This window comes from Narcine bancroftii, chromosome 1 (genome assembly GCF_036971445.1).
Source record: "Narcine bancroftii isolate sNarBan1 chromosome 1, sNarBan1.hap1, whole genome shotgun sequence".
Taxonomy (NCBI): domain Eukaryota; kingdom Metazoa; phylum Chordata; class Chondrichthyes; order Torpediniformes; family Narcinidae; genus Narcine; species Narcine bancroftii.
Genome location: NC_091469.1, coordinates 28,287,508 through 28,310,899, shown reverse-complemented (window position 1 = coordinate 28,310,899; position 23,392 = coordinate 28,287,508). Strand labels below are relative to the sequence as shown.

Below are 23,392 nucleotides of genomic sequence, written 5' to 3'. Positions count from 1 at the left end.
AAAAAAAAAAGGATCACTCAATCTTACTCAGTACCCTAATGCATATTCAGCTGGATGTCTGGGACTCGATAGATAATTAATTAGAAAATTGATATAATAAACAATATCAAAGTTTAGATTTATTGTCAGAGAATATACATGACATGACATAACAAACCTAAGATTCTTTTTCCTGCGAGCCAAGCAGAATTTCTACTTTGTTGGGTATTTAGTGGAATAAAATTATTTCCTTTTGTTTCTAGACAAACATAATGAAAATGAAATTCACTTGTACAAGCTTGCAGCATTTCTTCATCTATTAGTGACTATTCGTGATCTTCTATTGATGTGTGACCTGGACACTGCACTAGGTATGTACACAGCAGAAAATATATTTCTGTAACTGAGTCCAGATAAAAATGTAGACACAAGAAACTGCAGTTACTGAAATTTGGAGCAAAAAACTAACTGCTGGAGGAACTCATCAGGCCAAGGAGCATTTGTGGAGGCAAAGGGAAGGACAACACTTCAAGTCAAGAGTGCATCAGATCTGATAGTTGACATAAAGAGGTGTGAAGGAGGAGTGCAATGCAAAACTGGAGCTAGGTCGATTAGCTGAGGTAATTGATCATGGGTAAATGGAGACACAAGGAGGAGAGGGAGGTAGGGAGTTTTTTTCTTTACAGGGACTGATGGGTCATATATGGAAACAGACAAGTAAACAAAATGGGCAGATGGACCCAAGGAAAAGGAGGGGGAAAGAAGAGACAGGAGGCTGGAAGGTGATGAATGGTATCAAATAAGGGAGAGGTAAAAATGAAATTTGACACAAATCATAGAAAAACAATATTTCTGAAGATGACTTGCAAACATATGAATATGAATTACATTTTTGTTTAAAATTAATATTTTGGAAAAAAAAAGACTGGCTGCTATCGAAAATGGCCAGTTACTAAACTACAGCTTTTCATAAACTATGAAATGGTTGACAATATGTACACTTGAACATGAGCAATGGATGTTGATAATTTGTTTCAAGATAAATTGACTTTCCATCCAGTCAAAAACTAGCAAAATTAAATGTGGAAAGAATTCATGTAAATTTTAATATCTTTTATATTTTTAACATTTTCCATGTTTTCTGAGTTGTATTTTGAGTAGAGACTTAATCCTGCAATTGTAAAATGTAGATATCTGAAAATGCAGTGTAAACTAAGCCTGCATCATGAGATAAATAAGAAGTCAGCCTAGAAGTTCTAGTGTGCCTTAACGGTTGCACTGGATGGTTATAGTGGTAGCATATCAATAATTATGTTGGGCTTGGCCCCCTGCTGGTAATTTAGAGGGCCCAAGTGTAGATGACACTTTCCAAAGTCTAGTAATTTTCAATTCCAAAACATGTCATCTTCTAAGAAACATAAGCTTCAATATACCGATTTACTATATTACCTCTCCAATAAACCAAACTTTGTATTTTCAGCTGTAAGAAGCTTTAATTAGTTAATATAACCATTTTGCATAACTTTGCATTAAGATTTTCATAACCTGAGTAAATAAAGCATACTGAATAATGATAATGATATAAAACAATGAGATGATTAAGATGAATTCAAAGAAAAGTATTTCAATGCTTACACTTCCTCCATGGTTCTTCGAAGACTGAACTCAAGCTCCCCGTTCGCCCTGATATTACAACATATGACATCATAGTAACTATGGTAACACTACAACAACATTCTTTCTTAAAAGGATAGTCATAAAATTAACTACAAATCAAAAACATAAAGTTTTAACCTTAACACCAAGGCCCAACTAAATAGAATTTTCAAGAATGAAAATATAGCATTCAGCCCCAAAGCTGCGCTGAGGCAATGCTGGTTTGTGGGAAGAAAAAGTCAATAAGTAATAATAGTTTAACATATACATAAGATACATACAGAGGCACCAAAAATTTTTCTTACTGCATTCAAACAGGTACATAAGATACACAAATTACAATAGTACACATTATATTTCCACAATATGCCAAGACTGAAAAAGAAATAACAAATATAAAAGGATAGATATTCACAGTTGCTTTTTGTGTAAGAAAAGTATGTGATGTTTCAATAGTGCAGACAGATCTTTTGATGGTACCAGACTAGTTTATGGTTTGGGTTAGGGTAGTATGGGGATGTTCAAGAGCCTGATAGTTGTTGTATATAAATATATTTTTGAACCTAGTTATGCTTGGCTTCAGGCTTCTGAATCTTCTGCTTGAAAATAGCAATGGAAAGAGGTTGTAACCAGGATGTTTGGTGTCCTTTATGACGTTGGCAGCCTTCTTGAGACAGTGTCTCATATAGATATCTTCAGTGGATGGGAAGTAAAACACATGAGAAAGTGCCAGAGAGAGTCAGAATAAAAGAGTGGGAGGGGGAAAGAGGGAGTGGCAAGGCAGGAGATGATAGGTGGAGAAGGGAGGGAGGGAACAGCACTAAGTGGGAGGGGGAAACAGCGGGGCTGTGCAGGTAAAAACTGGAAAGGCAGGAAATGGGGGAGGGGGAAGAAACATCTTTCCCGCTCCTCCTCTCTTGGCCTTCCGGAGGGACCATTCCCTCTGCAATTCCCTCGTCCACTGATCCCTCCCCACCCATCACATCTCCAGCACCTTCTCCTGTGCCCACAGGAGGGGCAACTCTTGTGCCCACACCTCCTCCCTCATCACAGTCCAGGGCCCCAAAAAGGCCTTTTATATGAAGCAGCGCTTCACCTGAACATCCAAAGGACCTATTTACTGCATCCGGTGAACCCTTTGTGGCATTCTTTACATTGGAGAGACTGGGAGATCACTTCGCTTAGCACCTCCTCTATTCGCAACCACAGTGACCTCCCAGTGGCCAACCATTTCAATTCTGGGTCACACTCCTGCACTCACATGTTTGTCCATGGCCTTATGTACTGTTCCACCCTGACGACCCGCAGATTGGAGGAACAACACCTTATTTTCCGACTGGGCACCTTCCAGCCAGATGAGATGAACATTGACTTCATTGGTTTCCATTAAACCTGCTTGCCTTTTCTTCCCCCTCTCCCATTTCCTGCCTTTCCAGTTCTTTCACCTACACAGCCTTGCTTTCCCCCTCCACCTTAGTGCTGCTGACCCCTCCTTCTCCACCTATCATCTCCTGCCCTGCCATCCCCCCTTCCCCCTTTATTCTGATGCTCACCAGCATTTTCTCATACTTTGATGAGGGGCTCAAGTCCAAAACATCAGTTAAGTATCTCTGTCTTTGCAACATAAAGGGCACTGTATGACCTGCTGAGTTTTTCCAGCATTTTGTATTTAAATGATGGGAGGGAATGGCATAATTGACTAGATTAAGTTTGATACTTTCTGCAACCTCCTGCTTTCCTAGGTATTTGAATTACCAAACTGGACTATGACAATGCCAGATCAAGTTCTAATGTGTGTGAAACAGCAGATAGTTAAATGGCCAGATTATGATTTATACTAGGTTCTTTTGTTTGTCATGTAAAGTTGCTGTAATTTTTTGACAGTTTATAATTTGTGTTCTATAGTATATATAGAAATAGTTATTACTGAATACATGGACTTTTAATTCTATAAAATATTGATTAAAATAAGAAAATCCTGCAGACAATGAAAATAGAAATAAAAAATGAAAATGTTGGAAATCCTTGTCCAGATTTCATATATGGAGCGAAGCAAGTCTTTCACAAAGACTGATGCAAGATGTTGTTCAACACAAATCTAGTATTCCTACCTTAAGCAAATTTAAACTGAAAAAAATTTGCCTTACTAAATTTGAATCTTAAATCTAGTATTAAGTACAAGTACTCACCACATTGTAGATTTTCTTAAGTATTTTCTTCCTAATTTTTCACTAATAGGTTATTTATTCAGAGCAAAAGAAAAGTATAAAAGCACTTTAGGTGGATATTTAGATGATATTTGGAAGAAACTCCGAATTGTGCAATATTTGAGTCAGTGTAATCAAGAATGTAACCCCAAAGTAGAAGAACTTCAGAATCAGATGGTAAAGTGGTTTCAAGCCATTCGCACAAATCAGTGCAAGGTAGGAACCCATTTCAGAAGCTGTCCATTAATTTAAAATATGGGATGACATAAAGAATTTTGCAGTACTTTTTGTCATTTATGTTATACAGGTATTCTGATAATAAGTAGTAATAATTTTCAAGAGTGAGGTGCTTAAATATTAAATTGGAATGTAGTAAGCATTTATTGCTCAGTATTAGTCTTTTCATTTTCACCTGCATATTCCCAAATTTTTATCATTTGCACTTTGTGCATTCAGCCACATCAAGAAAACTGGCCTTGAAATTTGTTTGCTTTAGAATAGATCAATGGTTCCCAACCTTTTACTTTCCACTCACATACCACTTTAAGTATTCCCTATGCCATAAGTGTTCTGTGATTAATAAGTGATTGCTTAAGGTGGCATGTGAGTAGGAAGGGAAGGTTGAGAATCACTGTTCTAGACCCAATTATTACTGAAATATTTTGCTTGAGAAAAATTGTCATTGGCCCATTTCCTTTGGAGTTATGAAACTGTGCACATAACAAATCAATTTGGAATGATTAAAACAGTGGTTTTCAAACTTTTTCTTTCCACCCACATGCTACCTTTTAAGTCATACCTCTGGCATAGGGAATATTTAAAGTGGTATGTGAGTGGAAAGTAAAAGGTTGGAACCACTGGAATAGATAAATGGAAAGTGCATGATACTTTGCCCTGGCTCTGCTTTTAAAATAATTCCTAATTTGGAAAGTGGTGAACTTTAGTGAATCCCTCTAATGGTATTCATTAAAGATCTAATGATTACATTGCTCACACACACAAGGTTATGCAAGTTATGTTCATCAAAAGATTGGAAGAGAGTGATGGAGAGAATGGATGCAAACCCTCTGCTTTCTGAATAGAGACCTCAATATCTTCATGAAGAGATACAAACAGGAGAGTGTTCCCATGTGCTAACAAAGTTAGGAGGCTATCTTATCACACCCAGCAAGAGGTGGTGGAAAAGCTATTCTCCAGCAATGACACAGCAAGAATGACAGAACAATGAAGGTGTAAATATAATGATCTTAACAGAAACACAGAAATAAGTCTGTTATGGATATGCACAAGTGTGTGATGTCATAATTGTACTGTGGGGCTGTAGGGAACCATTTTAGTTTCACAATAAAGAATGAACAAAGCACACACATTTCCTTGTGCTAGTGTATTTTATAAGGACTAAATACACAATAAATTGGCAACGAGAATAAAAATGAACACTATTCCCCATCCAAACATGGAGAAGACTGGAAGATGGAAAGACGAAACTGGAGCTGGAATCCACATGGGCTCAGAACAAAGAGAAGAGTTAAAATGGCAGAAGGACATGTTGATGAAGAAAGAATCAGAAAACTGGTATGACTACGTGGAAAGGTTTAATAGTTCTGTCTTGTCTATAATATTAAGAGATTCAGATGTCTACAGAAGGAAGCAGGCACTGTTTCTAAGCGAGGTGGGGAGCAGGGCATACAGCTTGATAAAATCTCTCTTGGCACCATGTTCTAGGTCTTATGAAGATTTATGTGCTGTAGTTGGAGAACACCTATCTCTGAGACCAGTAGTGATCACAGAACGATATAAATTTTATACAAGAAAGCAAAAACCAGGTGAGACTGTGAGCGAATATTTGGCTGTATTGACTACATTGGCTAACAAAATGTAATTTTGGAGATTTCTTGGAGGAGGCTTTAAGAGACATGTTGGTCTCAATGATTGCTGAGCAAGAAAAATTTAAACATTTTAAGTCTGTATGATACAGCATTGAGTTTCAAAATGGCTAACTCAGTGAATCTCAACCTTTTTCTTTCCACTCACCACTTTAAGTATTCCTTATGCCATAGGTACTCTGCACTTAGTAAGGGATTGCTTAAGGTGGTATGAGAGTGGAAAGAAAAAGTTTGAAAACCACTGTTTTAATTGTACCTAATTGATTCGTTCAGTGCACGGTTTCATAACTCCAAAGGAAATGGACCAATGACAATTTTTCTCAAGCAAAATATTTCAGTAACACTTGGGATTACCACCTTAAGTAATCCCTTAATAATCACAGAGCAGCAGAAGGCATAGGGATTATTTAAAGTGGTATGTGAGTGGAAAGAAAAAGGTTGAGAACCACTAGGCTAACCAGAATATGGATATTATAGAAGGAGAGTCACACGTAGTAGGACAGGGAAACCACTGATGATGTTTCCACTGCAGAAAGCATAATCACAGCCCTGATAACTGTTATTTCAAGAGGAAGATGTCATCTAATTGACAAATGTCCGAAGAAAAGAGAAAGGGAGGATCACCAAAGGTCACAGAAAAGGGAGAACAACCTGTGGCTTATTGCTCATTAACACCTTATGAACATAATTATGCAACTTGAAAAGGAAGGACTAGCCATAATTTTTGGTTTCAAGTGATTTCACCAATACTTGTATGGTAGAAAGTTCACTTTGATGACAGACAACAAATCGCTCAGTTTAATTTTAAGGCCCTAAAAAAGCATTCCAGTGCTAGCTGCAACAAGAATTGAGCAGTGGAGCTCGCAGCATACAATTATGACTTAAAACCTAAACCGGCAAACAAAAATGGCCATGCTGATGCTTTATCGCACTTACCTCTACTAGAGACTGAACAGAAAGAAGAGATAATCAACTGGACAGCGGAAGCGACAGCTATTAATAAAGAACAGCTTCATCATTTACCATTTACAGCAAAGAGTATCAGCAAAGGAGTACGAAAAGAAGTTACACTATCAAAGGTCCTATATTTTACATTAAATTGGTGGCCTGAGGTCGACATTTTTTCTCCCAACTTAAACCTTATTAATAAGACATCAATCAAAGAGTTGTTTGTTGTGGGGAACACAGACAATCATTCCCAAGAAATGGCAAGAGGCTCCACAACAATCATCCAGGAATGGTCAGAATGAAAGCCCTAACATACATGCATATCTGGTGGCCATCAATTAACATCTATATTGAACAGATGGTGAAAAGATGTCACATTTGTCAGAAAATGCAAGCCAAAGCACCCCAAGCAGAAGCTAACCCGTGGAAATGTCTCTCATGACCATGGCACCATATTAATGTGGATTTCGCTAGTCCATTTATGGTTGAAAATTTCCTTATTGTTGTCGATGCACACTCAAAATGTGAACAACAGCAGAATAGGTCAATGGAAACTCTACGGAATATGTTCGCAGCATATGGATTACCCATAAAACTAGTCTCTGATAATGGACCTCAACTTGAATCAGATGCTTTTAAACTATTCCTATGTAATGATAATATATGACACATATTGTCGGCACTCTACCACCCAAGTACAAATGGAGAAGCTGAATGCTTTGTGCAAACATTTAAAAAGGCCATGAGGATGAAGAAATCATTAAAAATATAATGGAATCACAAAATCACCTATTTTCTGTTTTTGTTGGAGTGTGCTTGTTTCTTTATGTAATGAATGCCAGTGGAACTGATGTTTGGGTGTAACTTAAGAACCTGATTCTCTATAGTGCACCCAGACATGAGCCTTCATATTAAACAATCAACATCTCTAAGTAAGCCAACCAGATCTCTGGAAGCTGGTGATCGAGATCTGGTAAGGGATTACGAAGACAATAAGGAAACATGGTCAAGAGGCATGCTTCTTAAAAAAAGAGTCCACGTTCACATTCTGTACTGGTGGGAAGCAAAATATGGAAGCGGCACATCGACCAGTTGAGAGCGGTAGATGAACCAAAGTCCATCTCCAATATGGATGATCTCCAAGACACACCGTTTTGGGCACATTCAGATGATGACATTGAAATACTCCATTACCGAGTGTGGAGACACCATCACCGTGAGCTACTCAGGACAGCAGTGGTGCCCAGACACCGGAAGGTGCTGATCAACCGCAGAGCCCACAGCTCTTAGACCCAGCCGATGAGGAAGTATTCCCTGATAAGTCTAAAAGTCCTGAGAAGTCGAAAAGTTCCACTTCAGGCTATTCATCTTCAAGAAGATCCAAAAGGGAGAGACATTCTCAAAGACATCAGAGGGTCTATGTACAATGACTTTTGTAATTCACGTCTTTGCGCGAGATAGTAATTAGCACAATTACTGTATTTGTACTCTTTAGTCTGTCATAATTTAGTATGCTTTTTAGTTGCTTACTGCTTTAGTGGGGGGGTGGGAGGGAGGTGGAGTGCTGTGGATATGTGCTGCCACGTGATGTTATAGCAGCATTATATTGTGGGACTACAGGGAACCATTTTAGTTTTCCAATAAAGAATGAACAAAGCACACACATCTCCTTGTGCTAGTGTATTTAATAAGGACTAAATACACAACAAAGTCCACTACATTCTATGTTTGTAACTGGTGTGTACTGACATAAGCTTCAACAGACACCAATGCATCTTCTCCTACACTCAGTGGCAACCAGACAATGACACTTTGAATCAAATCCATTTTCATTCACCTAGTGTTGACATAAAGTTAGACATACTGCATGGTAACAGCCCATTTTGGCACACGAGTCAATGCTACCCAATTAACCTACACCCCACTACATTTTGAAGGGTGGGAGGAAACTGGAGCCCCCAGGGAAAACCTCAGGGATCCAGAGGCCTCCATCAAGTTTGATATGTGGCTGCACTACTTAAAGGCCTACACGTATACCACAAGATCTCTGCAGACGTAGACAAGTATGACCTGCTCTTTTCATCAGTGGGCCACAAAGCTTACCAAATAATACAGGACTGCGAAAAGTACAAGGATGCAATGGCCCTGCTGTGGCAGAAATACAGTGCTCCCGTGAACTCTATGTATGCATGTTACCAATTGGTCACACGCGAGTCTGTTGATAACTTTGTGAGGGCCATGAGTCTGTGGGTTGTGGATGTGACCACAGTGGTTTACCAAGAGGAGCTCATTCGTGATGGACTAGTGGCCAGCTTCCATTCCAATCACATCTGCAAGTGACTCCTGGAGAAGGGCAGTTGAACCCTATAGGAAGTCATGCAGATGGCCCGATTGCTGGAGGAAGCCCAGAAGAACCCTGAGGCTTACACTGTGAGCCACGCAACCACCAGGTGGGAAGCACAGGCACCACCATCTTGGGATTCAGGGACCGACTGCCACTGCCGCTACCAAACACACGAAATGCAACTACTGCAGCCCGATCAAGCACCCGAGGAAGTACTGTCTACCCCATAGCATGACCTATTCAAACTGCAGGAGGAATGGGCACTATGCCAAGGTATGCCATTATAAACCTTTCTCCAGCAGTGCCACATGCAGACTGCGACCTGCATCACCATCTTAGATTGATCTATTTCTGGCATCACTTCCAGTGGCTGAGGACCAAATGGCAGGAACAGGAGGAAGACAACACAGTATGACAAAATGTCCGGCGTCTCTTCCGGACTCTGCTAAGTGAGATCCATGGGGTAGCCATCTTCAAGATTTTCAGGGTGGCCATCATGGTGGTAGCTTTTTCGACACTACAGCAGCTGTCTCAGCAATGAGATAACTCTAGACTCCATCGTGCTGGACCAGAATAAGCCGCACCAACTGGCGCACTCTGATGGACATAGAGGAAAACAGTCGCACCATGGACTACCCATTCAACACTGGGAGTACTGAAAGTTTTATATACCCAGGAACAGTCCAATGCCATTCCCTTGCAGAGTCCCCTGCAAAGTGTAAGGTAACTCAAGTGTCCAAATCCCACTCCATGGAAATCCGCAGGTGCTTCACAGTGACCCTAACCTTGAGGGGCATGAAGTATAAAAACTTCAAGCTGCTCATGATGTCCCACCTCTGCAGGCCAGTCATACTGGGGCTGGATTTCTAGTGCCAGCTTAAGAGCGTGCTGATGCAGTTTGAAAGGCCCTATCCTTCCCCACAATCAGAATTAACCAGTTCCTAAAGGGCTCACCCTTCCCTCTGAACGTGGCCAGGGCACCCAACCTACGGTCTGACCATCCTCCAGTCCCTCCACCCCCCACCCCCCAATAACCAGTCACCACTAAAAGTAGGCAATACAGCCCCCAGGACAGGGAGTTTATAAAAGTTGAGGTGGGGTGATTGCCACTGGAGGGCATTATTGAGTCCAGTAACAGCCCCTGGAGGGCACAAGTGGTGGTAGTTAAGATTGGAGAGAAGCACCAGAAAGTCATTGATAATAGCTAGACCATCAACCGGTTCACCTTATTGGATGCCTACTCCCTCCCCCGCATAGCCGACATGGTGAATGAGATAGCCCAGTACCGGGTCTTCACCATCAATCTCAAATCGGCATATCACCAGATCCTGATACGCCTGGAGGACTGTCCATACATGGCATTCGAGGCCAATGGCCATCTCTACCATTTCCTATGGGTCCCATTCTGCCTCACAAATGGGGTGTCAGTGTTCCAATGGGAGATGGACTGCATTGTGGATGACTATAAGTTAAAAGCCACATATCCATACTTGGATAATGTCACCATCTGCAGCCATAACCAGGAGCAACACAATGCAAACTTGTGGAAGTTTGTGGCTACCACTAAGGCCCTGAGCTTAACATACAACCAGAAAAAGTCCATGTTCTGCACCTTGGGTCTGGCAATACTGGGGTACATAGCATCATTGCCCATGACCCTGAGCATATATGCCACCATCTGGAACTCCTACTGCTCCAAACCTCAAGGCCTTGAAAAGGTGCCTGGGGTTCTTCTCTTATGTCCAATGGATTCCAAATTATGTGGACAAAGCCCACCCCATGGTGAAAACCACCACGTTTCCTGCATTGTGATAAGGCCTTTGAGGGCATTAGGATGAGATTGCCAAGGTGGCGATACACCCCTTTCCAAGTGGAGAGCGATGCCTCCAACTTTGCCCTGGTTGCCTCACTGAACCACGTAGACTGGCCTATGGCGTTCTTTTTGCAGGCCCTCCCAGACCCCGAACTCAAGCACTTGATCATCGAGAAGGAGGCACAGGCTGTGCGCCACTGGAGGCCTTATCTGGACATCAGGCTAGTCACCCTCCTGGCGGACCAGAGAGCCATTGCATTTATGTTTAACAATAAACAACGGAGGAAGATTAAAAATGACAAGAGCATGAGGTAGAGAATTGAACTGTCCACCTACGATTATGAGATCTTGTACTGGCTGGAAACCTCAATGAACCACCCAATGCCCTGTCCTGGGGAACCTGTGTGAGAGCACAGGTAGATCAACTCTGGTCTTTCCACGATAGCTTCTGCCACCCTGGGGTCACCAGGCTTTATCACTTCATGAGGGCCCACAACTTCCCCTATTCTGTGGAGGCATTCAGTCTGCGTGGAAAGCTGCACTTCTATCGGCTCGAGAAAGCTCAGCTGATCACTTGCCCCTTTGAACGTCTCAGAATGGACTTCAAGGGCCCCCTTCCATCCATGAATCAGAATGTGTACTTCCTGAATATCGTGGACAAGTACTCACGTTTCCCATTTGCCATTCCCTGCCCAGATATGCCATGTCCATGGTTATTAAAGCCCTCTGCAATCTCTTCACCTTGTTCAGATACCCCAGTTACATTCACAGTGTTCGGGGTCCTCATTCATGAGTGAGGAGTTGCGCCAATATTTCCTGCCCAAGGGTATAGCCACAAGCAGAACCATCAGCAACAACCCCTGTGGAAATGGGCAGGTGGAAAGGGAGAAAAGCACAATCTGGAGGCCAGTCTTCTTAGCCATCGTCAAAAGGGATGCCTGTCTCCCAGTGACAAGATGTCTTTCTAGAGGCACTACATGCCACCAGGTCCCTACGCTGTACTGCTACAAATGCCACCCCACATGAGAAACTGTTCTCCTTCGCTAGGAGGTCGGCATCGGGAACTATGCTGCCAGTCTGGCTGACAACCCCAGACATGTTAGGACCCACAAGGTGGACATGCTGGTTGAGGAAGTGCACCTCCTGCATGTGAACCCCCAGTACACCCACGTACAGTATCCGGATGGGTGGGAAGACACAGTTTCCGTCTGGGATCTGGCTCAAGCAGGGGCCCCTGGCAGAGGAGATACCCCAAGAACCCCATCCAGACAAATGACCACTTAAACCTATCACCTACCCTTCTAGTCTCTGCCCCCACCTACAACCACGAACTGAAACACCAACACCCCACAGCCACCCCCTCCCTGGAACCCATTTAGTTCAGCCCCTGGACACTCAGCCTGCCATACAGGTCACCAACCCACAGGAACCAATGATGCAACTGGTACTGTGGCGAATCTGTGAACTATCACAGACTGCATGACAGGTAACAATGGACACTGTCCAGACTTTATCAAAAAAAATGAGGAGTGAATTTCGTGGAACACTGTAGTGCAGGTGTGACCTCACTCGACTGTACAGGCTTGCCCTCCTCAACCCTGTAGCTCCTCCCCATAGATGCCCAATAAAGGCTGATAGCACTAGTCTCTTCCCTCCATACCAACCTTGGATCCAGGCACGCAGCATGTAGAGACATGCTCAATGTTTCTATATATTAAAGCCTTTCCGTGTTGTTTGCGGGTCACTAGAAGGTGTCTGGCATAGACATCATTGATCTTACACAGATACTATCCTTTAAGTATGTCCATGACTTCCTGATATGATGTAGCATCCCTAATCATGGAATACACCATGGTGCCGACCTGGGAGGGCAGCACTTGTAGTTTATCTGTCTCTTAAACGCACAATGGTAGAGGAAGCCTACAGCAATGCTTCAAAACAGCACAGCCCATAGATCAAAGTTGATGGATGCCTCAGGCAATTGAGGCTCGAGCTGCAGCTTTTCTGGCTTCAGGATCTGCTCCATTTTAAAAATATCTTTAAGTGAATAAGATTGATGTACCATCAATTACTCGAAAAACTGTTGTTGAGAAACGAATAGGCTTTTATTCACTTATGAACAATGGCACATCCATAGTGTTTGACTGTCCTGCATTGAGAAGGGGGCTGTGAAACAGCCACCTTTATACAGGAGCCTGTGGGGAGGGACCACAGGTACAATCAGCCAATAGGTATGCCTTACCAGACAATTATACACAACAGTGGTTTACATGTGCAGATATAATGAAAGTCTTACTTGTTGCATCTTCTCAGTTCCATAAAGCACAGCACAATGTAACAACACATAAGAGGACAAAAAAGATAATGTAAAAGGAAGAAAATAAGTAATACACAGTTGGTTGTGCAAAAAAATGTGCTGAGTCTTTAGTGATTTTAACTTGAATCAACTTTCAATTGAGAATTTTAACGAGAAGAGCTAGAGATAATAAGTTCCAACAGTTTTCCATCTGTGTGGTTGCACAAAATGTGCAAACATTTTCTGATCCTTTTTCAAATAAGTGTTTTCATTCATGTCAATATAGTATGTTATTTATTAGAGACATTGATATTATTGGTACACTTGAAGTTTTATGAAGTACTGACAACTTTAGATATAACTTTTTGAGCAGGTATTAATCATCATTAGGATGGATTCTGACTGTATTAGAGCTACACTTGTGAGCAGCCTCATCAACCTGAAAGGTGAGACATATGGTTTATGTGTATCAGATTGTTTCTGAATTTATATTGTTTGATTTAGTTGTGTTATGTATTGTCATGTATTGTTTGATTTAGTTGTGTTATGTATTGGTAGTTAAAAATATAATTTTGCTTCCAAAAGCCTGTTTACATATGCAGTCTGAACAAAATTTCCTTCTGAAAGTAGCTGCATATTTTTGTTCAGTGAAGTGCATTCTTTCCCCCACCGGATTACCTTCCATTTGCAGCAGTGAATTGATCATTGCATTTTGAATAATACAATGGGCTGGATTTGGGATCAACAGTGAAATAGCACTCTTCTCTTGATCAGAAATCAGTAATGATTTATGGCATTGTTATACCTTTTTTCTGTTGTCAGATGTTAGTTGTAGGAGTTTCCATGTATTCAGCAACAGTGATGCCATCAAGCAGCCAATAAAAATGATAGCTAGCAAACCAGGAAGAAATAAATTCACAATTTTAACTAATATTTTAAACATTTCATAAATAAAAATTAGAACAAATACAGGCCAATTATATGAAATGTAATGAATAAACTTTTAAGAAAAATTTTCTAATATATTAATCAGTTATGCAATTTTCAAATATTTCTTCAAGAAAATTATAATGCACACAAAAAAATTAGACCAAATAGTTTGTTAAACTTAAATTATGGCTTGATGTTCTTTTAAAATTTATTTTATTACCTCATGCAACAAAGGATATTTTAATCATTGTAATTTCATTTGCAGATTTTATCTGTTATGACTTTCAAACAGTACCTGCTTGAGAGGAATAGGAAATCACCAAATAAAACTTGTGGATTGCCATGTATACTTGTCACATTTTTTTCAGTGTAGTAAATAAACGCTGATACCCTCTCCATTTTATTTCACATTCTGAGTTAAGGTCTCTCAATGCTCATGTCCTTGCTCTTTCCAAATGTATCATCCTTCTATTTTGTAGGCTTAATACCTGCTGCTGTTTTTCCTGAAGAAGGTGCCACTTTGACTTGTCAGAAAATTTTAAACTGGTTAGTGAAATTAAATTTCAATTGCTGCTTCTCACATTGCTCATCAGGTTCACTAATTGTTGGGTTGTTATCATATGATGGAGAGGGCCTGGGAAAATTATGAATTGGGCAGGAGGGCATCAGGAACACAACTGGTTCAGCATCTAGTGATAGAGTTGAGGTGAACAGCTTCCTAAAGAAATGAGTAGATGAATGGCAAGAGGAATTTAGTGTTAAAACATTCAAAATGTTTATGCTTCAGTAAGAAAAATGGAATAAGGCAATAGAAACATAAGGGGACAATTCCTTTTTTTAAAAAATCTAGTAATTTGAGGAATTTGGGGGTACATAAGCATTGTTGGAATGTTGTGCAAAGATTTTGCTGCAATATTTTAAGAAGGATGTCATAGTATTAGACATCATTCAAGAGAGATTGACTAAAATAATTTAATAGATTATGGTCTAAGGTTATGTAAAAACTGGGGGTGTTCTCCATGGAACAGTTGGGATCATGAGTGTTTCTGATAGAGGAAAAGTCAAAGTAGATTGTTATGAGCCCAGAGGATCCCAAAACCCAGCAGCAACAGATATTCACCAAGCCAAATGGTTACTTAAACAAAAGTTGCTTTTCATTATTTTTAAACATGAAAACAGGATCCAACTTTAACTTATCACTATTACCTTACTTAACCTAACTTAACCCCCTTCTAATTCTAAGCGCACATGTATGTAATGCATGTGTGTGAATTTAGAAAAGTTCTTTAATTCACAGTCCAATCTCACTTCTCATTCCTCCAAGTTCACTGGTTGCAGGCAATTCTTATACTGTGCACAGAATTTAACATTTATGAATTTCACCAGGCTTTGGTTTCGAAAGGTAAATGGTTACCACTCAGGAAGGTTCTTGTTGGTTTTCGGAGAGGGATTTGTTGTTCCTGGACACAAACTAAACACTTTTAATCAGCCACTTCAGTCCTTGCTGAAGAAATTTGCCCCATCAGGGTTTACCAGATGATAACCTCTTTCTTTCAGGTCACCACAGAGTTACTTTTTGTTTCTCTTATTTCAAGTGCAACATTGGGCATCCAGTCCTCTCTTCTTGATGGACCACAAGGGCTTTGACCAGGTTGAATAAAGCACTCACAACCCATCTTCAAAATGGACTTTTTCCACAAGCTTGCCAGCTTGTCCTGTTTCAGTCGCAGCTGCTGCTGCTGAACTGTAAAAACTTCAAAACTGATTTCTCTCTCCCTCCCTCCCTCCCTCTCTCTCTCTCTCTCTCTGAGAAAAGTCTGTTTGATTCCCTCTGCTTGCAATACCACATGACCCTCTTAAAACAGCAAATTCCACTCAGAGAGCGTGCTGCTCTGAACCTACTCCTCCGAGTTCTTTCATCTTTTCAAAGCAACAATCCATTAGTGAAGTCCCTTGGGCACTCCCCAGAGCTTTTGCAAAGGCATTTGGAGCCAGACTGTCTAGCTTGAGCTTGAGATCTGTTTTGAAGTGTTTGTATGTGACCTACACTTAACAAAACCTACTGCACTTTATCTCCTTTAAAACATCTATATACAATACAAACACAACATAAATTGTCACAAGATAAAGAGAAGCTATTCTCATTGATGATGGTTCAGAACTGTATATAAGGAATATGGAATGATGCTGATTGGCTGAAAAGAAAGAATTTGCATGACTAAGGTGAGAGTAGGAGTATGGGATGAATTGATTTCTCAATGATGGTACGGACTTGATGGTTCAAATGGACTGCTTCTACACTGTATTCGTTCTATGGCATAAAGTGTGTGCAAGTGCTAGAGGTCAGATCTAGCCACATATTTTGTTATCTTACTGATAAATACATATGAACTTCAAATTAAATAATATCTTTATTCAGTAAACTAAAAGAGGAGCAGATGGAATGGATCAATTCTTTATACACATAATCGTCAGTCACATGTTTTTCTCTTTCTGTGGTTCTATGGTAGCCGCAAAAGTAATGAGAACTATAATTATTTTCCCCTCTGCTCCACGTTTTAAATTTATAAATAAACAATTCACATGTAATTAAATTGCACGTTTCAGATTTTTTTCCAAGGTTATTTATATACATTTTGGTTGGACCGTGTATAAATTACGGCAATTTTTATACATAGTTCCCTCATTTCAGGGCACTATAATGTTTGAGACATTTGGTTTTAGAAGTGTTTGTGAGTACTCAGGTATGTTTAATTGCTTCATTAACACAGGTATAAGAGAGCTTGGCTTGCTTCTAAGCACCACATCTGCCTCCCGAAGAGTGTTTCTGATCTATTGGACATATGTTTGGGGATTTTTCTTCATTATGATAAAAATCCTTAAATCGACAGGTCTTATTGGAATATCAGTCCCTTTACAATTTCTGAACTCACCAATGCGCTCTTCTTAATGGTGTGGAAAAATAAACAAGTAGGGTTCATTGTTTAAAAATAAGGGAATCGTGAGGTCATGTGTGTTGGGAGATCTTATCTTCCAAGGGCATTGGAGGCAGAAACTTTCAGTATCTTTAATGCAGAAATTGGAGTGAAAGGTTACTACAGGTTGACAGGAAAGATGAATTAAGGATATAATCAGGACAGTCATGTTAAATGAGGGAGTGGACTTTCTTGTTCATATATTCATTCATTTGTTGTCATGCCAAGTTTACTTACATTTTTATTTTCCAGTCTGGAAAGATATTCTTGTTTGGTGGTCTACAATCATCACATTGGAGCAGATTTTCCTTGGATTCAGTTCTCTTTGGTGGTAGAGTATGATTATATGGACATCTCGAATTGGGCTGACCTCTGCAAGCAACAGAATGTAAATCATATAATTCTTCAAACCACAGTACCTAAAAGTTCAGGAGCAGGTAATAATATCTGAAATTAAGATTTATATGGAAACACTTATAAATGAAAATAATATGGGGTAATATTGAAAGCATACCGTCTACTGTTTCTCAATTGAGTGACCTAAAAGAAGAATGCTGCACAACATTTTATGAAGAAATAAACATTTAATTCCTTTAGTACAGATATCAATTATTAAAGAGACATAGATTGAAAGAACTTTTTCAGCTGAGACAGCAAAGGTTACCTGAAATTCACTGAATTTAAACATGGTGGCAGCTGAATTCTTCATCACATTTAAAAAGTACTTACAGTGTCCTCCATAATGTTTGGGACAAAAATACTTTTTTCCTTTATTTTCCCCTCTGCTCCACAAGTTTTAAATTTGTAAATAAACAATTCACATGTAATTAAGTTGCACGTTTCAGATTTTTTTCAAGGTTATTTGTATACATTTAGGTTGGACTGTGTATAAATTACGGCACTTTTTATACATAGTTCCCTCATTTCAGGGCACCATAATGTTTGAGACATTTGGTTTTAGAAGTGTGAGTATTCAGGTATGTTTAATTGCTTCATTAATGCAGGTATAAGAGAGCTTGGCTTGCTTCTAAGCACTACACCTGCCTCCTGAAGAGTGTTTCTGATCTGTTGGACATATGTTTGGGGATTTTTCTTCATTATGATAAAAATCCTTAAATCGGCAGGTCTTATTGGAATATCAGTCCCTTTGCAATTTCTGAACTCATCAATGCGCTCTTTCTTCTTAATAGTGTTCCAAACTGTTGATTTTGGTAATCCTAAGGTTTGGGTGATGTCTCTTATTTTTCAGCCTTATAATGGCTTATTTGACTTTCATTAGTCCTCATGTTGAAAAATTACAACTACAGACTTTAAAGGTGATCAAAAGCTTAGAAGCAGGCCTAGCTCTCTTATACCTGCACCATTGAAGCAATTAAACATACCTGAGTAATCACAAACACCAGTGAAGCAAAATATCCTAAACATTATGGTCCCCTGAAATGAAGGGACTATGTATAAAAAGTGCTGTAATTTCTACATGGTCAAACCAAAATATATACAAATAACCTTGAATAAAATCTGGAATGTGCACTTTAATTACATGTGAATTATTTGATTACAAATTTAAAATTGTGGAGCAGAGGGGCAAATAAACAAAAAATTTGCCTTTGTCCTAAACATTATGGAGGACACTGTAGATGTGGGCACATATCCTGACCTTCAAGCCTTACAGACCATGAATTGGAAAACAAGATGAGGCTGGCATTCTCATCCTTGACCAGTGTAGACATAGAGCCATGAATGACTACCTTCTGAGAACCACAGAAATTTATGATGCAAATTTTGCTATCTATCTTGCTGAGAAAGTGGATCAAGGCTTACATTGCTATAACAATGATAAATGTACGAATTTCAAACAGTCCTTTGTGCTATCAATCTAAACTGGTTTCTGTGAGCACTGCTGAATGAATAATTCTGATGCAAAGTCCACAGACTGTCTCTTCTCTTTGGCTTGGCTTCGCGGATGAAGATTTATGGAGGGGTAATGTCCACGTCAGCTGCAGGCTCGTTTGTGGCTGACGAGTCCGATGCGGGACAGGCAGACACGGTTGCAGCGGTTGCAAGGGAAAATTGGTTGGTTGGGGTTGGGTGTTGGGTTTTTCCTCCTTTGTCTTTTGTCAGTGAGGTGGGCTCTGCAGTCTTCTTCAAAGGAGGTTGCTGCCCGCCGAACTGTGAGGTGCCAAGATGCACGGTTTGAGGCGATATCAGCCCACTGATGGTGGTCAATGTGGCAGGCACCAAGAGATTTCTTTAGGAAGTCCTTGTACCTCTTCTTTGGTGCACCTCTGTCACGATGGCCAGTGGAGAGCTCGCCATATAACACGATCTTGGGAAGGCGATGGTCCTCCATTCTGGAGACGTGACCTACCCATCGCAGTTGGATCTTCAGCAGCGTGGATTCGATGCTGTCGGCCTCTGCCATCTCGAGTACTTCGATGTTAGGGATGAAGTCACTCCAATGAATGTTGAGGATGGAGCAGAGACAATGCTGGTGGAAGCGTTCTAGGAGGCGTAAGTGGTGCCGGTAGAGGACCCACGATTCGGAGCCGAACAGGAGTGTGGGTATGACAACGGCTCTGTATACGCTAATCTTTGTGAGGTTTTTCAGTTGGTTGTGCGAGCTGCCCACCAGGCTCACCTTACAAAGCCGTCCTGGCCACAGACTGTACAACAGGCTTTAATTAACTTAAACTTGTACACCAGTCTCCACGTGTCAGTCTCTCCAAATGGGCCGGTTGGAGTCATTATATGGGCCAATGATTGACACCTGGCAAGTGGGGCCAGAATCCCGGGTTTCCTGCCTGCAGATGCAGTGGTTTCCCCCTGCAGTAGGCTGGTAGGAGTGCGGCTAGTGCACTGGGTGTATCACCACATTCACCCCCTTCTTAAAATGAGTCCTTGGGGAACCGGTGTTCTCAATAATGAGTAGTATCTACAAATTCAGATTGTCCAGCAGTTGTCCGTGCCTCTGGGACCGGCTCCTGGTCAATGGTCAGTAAAAGCAGGGCCGCCTGAGGGTTGGCTGGGTCCAGGGCAGCCAGTGGTATGGGCGGGATGGTGTCTGGCAGAGTGGAGATATAGGTGTGGGGCGGGACTGTGGGGAGTGGGGCCCTTTGGAGAAGCAGAGAGAGGGTGTCAGCTCCCGGGGGATCCTGGATGGGCCATGGGTGCCTGGGGTGAGAGGGCTGGGCCCCTGCTGATGCCAGGTCCTTGGTTGAAACGGTGTCCTCACGTCCATTGGGGTACCTGGAGTAGGCATAATTTGTGTTTAAATGGAGGAGGTGCACCTGCTCAACCAGGTGGTTGGATTTGTGGGTCCTCATGTGTTTGAGGAGAAGGACTGTTAGCCACAGTGGCAGGGAGACTCCTGTCACCAATTTCCAAGGAAAGGAGAAAAGGCATTCATGAAGGGTCTGATTGGTAGCCATGCACTAGAGCGTGGAGTGCCTCGGGGAGGGCCTCTTGCCAATAGTTGATGAATCAGCCTTACGACCTCAGGGTCAGGAGGACTGCCTTCCTGATTACCCCGTTTTCGTGTTCCACCTGTCTGTTCCCCCTGGGGTTGTAGCTAGTCATGTGACTAGCCTCAATGCCTCGCACTGTCAGGTCCTGGAGCAGTTCCTCACTCATCAAGCTGGACTCCTGGTCGCTGTGGATGAATGCCAAGTATCTGAACATGGTAAAGATCTGTGCCAGTGCCTTAATAACGGAGGTGGTGGAGGTGTCATGGCAAGGGATGGCGAAGGGAAAGCAGGAGTATTCGTCTATGACCAAGAGGAAATAGAAGTTCTTATTCGTGGAAGGCAGTGGCCCTTGAAGTCGATGCTGAGTTGCTCAAAAGACTGAGTGGCCTTCATAGATGGGCCTATGGCGGGAGGAAGAAATGTGGTTTGCACTCCGCACAGACCCTGCAGGACTTAGTCATGATCTGGACTTCTTAGACAGTGAAGGGGAGGTTCCGGAAGTTAATGACATAGTACAGGTGCGTGATGCCCAAGTGGCAGAGGGTGTCATGTAGCGCCTGCAGTTGTTTGGGCTGTGCACTGGCATTGGGGGACTCATTGAGCTTCCCTGACCTATACTGGATGTCGTAGCTGAACATGCCAGCTTGACTCTCCAGCACAAGATATTATTGGTTCTTTTAATTAATCTTTATATTTGCCCTCCCCAAAAAAGAAAGGAAAGAAAGCACAAAAGAAAAAAAATAGAGTGAATAAACCAACACATTATAACAGATCCAAATACATAAATCTTATGTTTTAAATCAATTCTAAATGTTAACTTTCAATATATAATATTACTCCAAATTGATCATATATCTATTAAGAATCTTGTATCTCTTCCATCATCCAGTTAAAATTCTGTATTAAATCAATTCTCTAAAGTAAAATAAAACATCAATGCAGTCAATACAACTCCATTCATAAACATATATTTAATAATAATAGAACTCCCTCTATGGCACTAAGGAATATAGCACCACCACCCTCTTATCATACCAGATGTGACTCATTGCCACAAACGAGCCATTAAACAGTGGCTGACGGACTCCGGCACCTTTCACCTCCCAAATATTACATCAAAACAAAGTCACTAATTTACTAATCCATTGCCCCATTCCAAATAGTTCCTTCTCATTTACTCAGCCTATTAAAAGGCAAAGTTTCCACTAAATCTGACTTGATTGTGGCCGTGGTCTGAGAGTTCTATGTGCTTTTCAATTTCTTTTTTTTTAAAACTTTATTTATTCATTCAAAATACAGATAGTAAATAGCATAGACAACAATGAACCAGAAACATGAACATTGTATTTTATAGAAAAAAAGAAAAAAACAAACAAAAAAAAACCCTCCCCCCCCTTCAGCCAGCTCTCCTAAGGAGAGTCATAAAGAAAGGAAAAAAAATTAAGAAAAAAATTAAACATACATATTAAAATCGAACCAACGTAAATCAAAATGTAAATGTTCTGAATATAACAACCACTTACTAAAAAAGCTATAGTTATCATGCAAAACATATGTAATTTTTTCCATTATTAAACAATATGTCACCTCATTATGCCATCTATTAATATCAATCATGTTTGTATCTTTCCATGTACTAACAATACATTTTTTCACTACAAATAATGCTAAATATACAAAAGCAAGTTGAAATTTATCTAAACCCAAACCTTTCAGAGGTTGCAAACTGCCCAATAAAGATACTATCGGATCTAAAGGTATTTTAATCTTATACAGATATTCTAAAAACAATTGAATTTTCCTCCAAAAAGCTTATATATATATTTATTTATATATATATATATATATATATATATATACATACATAACCAGACAGCATGAAAAAAAGTTCCAACACGAATCTAATTCACAAAAACTATACTTTTTTAGTTTTTCAGGTGTTAAATATAATTAATATAAAAAACTATAATTAATCATTGCATAGCATACATTTATTAGTCTAATTACATTATCATAACAAATATCTAATCAATCATCTTCAGAAAAAATAAAACCAATATCCACTTCCCATTTACCTTTGGATTTATCCAACCCTTTTAATCCATACCATCCTATAATGTTTAATACATAAATTTCTTATTATTTTAAATCAATTCTAAATGTTAAATTACAATATATCTAACAATAATCATAATTAATCATATATCCATTAAAAATCTCACATCTCCAACATCCAATTTAAATTCAGTATTGAATCAATTCTCTAAAGTTAAATAAAAGATCAATACAGCTCCATTAATAGATATATATAATAGTGAAACAACCCCCCCCCCCTCACCATTGGTGCTAAGGAAAAAAAAGCACCACCCCCCTCTATTGTACAGGATGTGGCTCGTTGCCACAAACGAGCCTATGAACAGCAGCCGATGGACTCTAGCACCCTTCACCTCCCAGGTATTACATCAAAACAGAGTCTCTAATTTACTAGCCATTGTCTCATTGCAAATAATTCCTTCACATTTACTCGGCCTATTAGAAGGCAGTTTCCACAAAATCTGATGTCTGTAAATCCATAAAAAATGTATTTTTGCCATTTGGTTATACAATCTTCATCATCGCTGGATAACATAATGTAAACTTGAATCCCTTTTCCCAAAGACTTCTCTTGACTTCATTAATCTGTCTCCTCTTAGCCAACAGCTGTGTAATAATATCCAGATAAAAGTAAACCTTCGAACCATGATATTCAAGTGGACTTTTTTTAAATTCTTACTTTTTTTGCTGCTAAGGCTAGAATATTTTCCTTGTCTCTATATTTTGAACACTTAATTACTATAGAGCAAAGTTTCTCATTTGATTATGGTCATAGTCTGAGAGTTCTATGTGCTTTTTCA

At 40.2% G+C, this 23,392-nt stretch overlaps 1 protein-coding gene across 1 annotated transcript in view; it reads left to right on the top strand.

The window, feature by feature from the left end:
* The window catches only part of LOC138756661 (protein shortage in chiasmata 1 ortholog), a 241,433-nt gene that overhangs the window by 96,168 nt on the left and 121,873 nt on the right, over positions 1-23,392 (top strand). Inside the window, exons 17-21 of the mRNA XM_069923047.1 lie at positions 243-350; positions 3,874-4,058; positions 13,503-13,575; positions 14,539-14,605; positions 17,287-17,471. Coding sequence (XP_069779148.1) covers positions 243-350; positions 3,874-4,058; positions 13,503-13,575; positions 14,539-14,605; positions 17,287-17,471 — 618 coding nt within the window. The remainder of the gene's footprint in view (positions 1-242; positions 351-3,873; positions 4,059-13,502; positions 13,576-14,538; positions 14,606-17,286; positions 17,472-23,392) is intronic.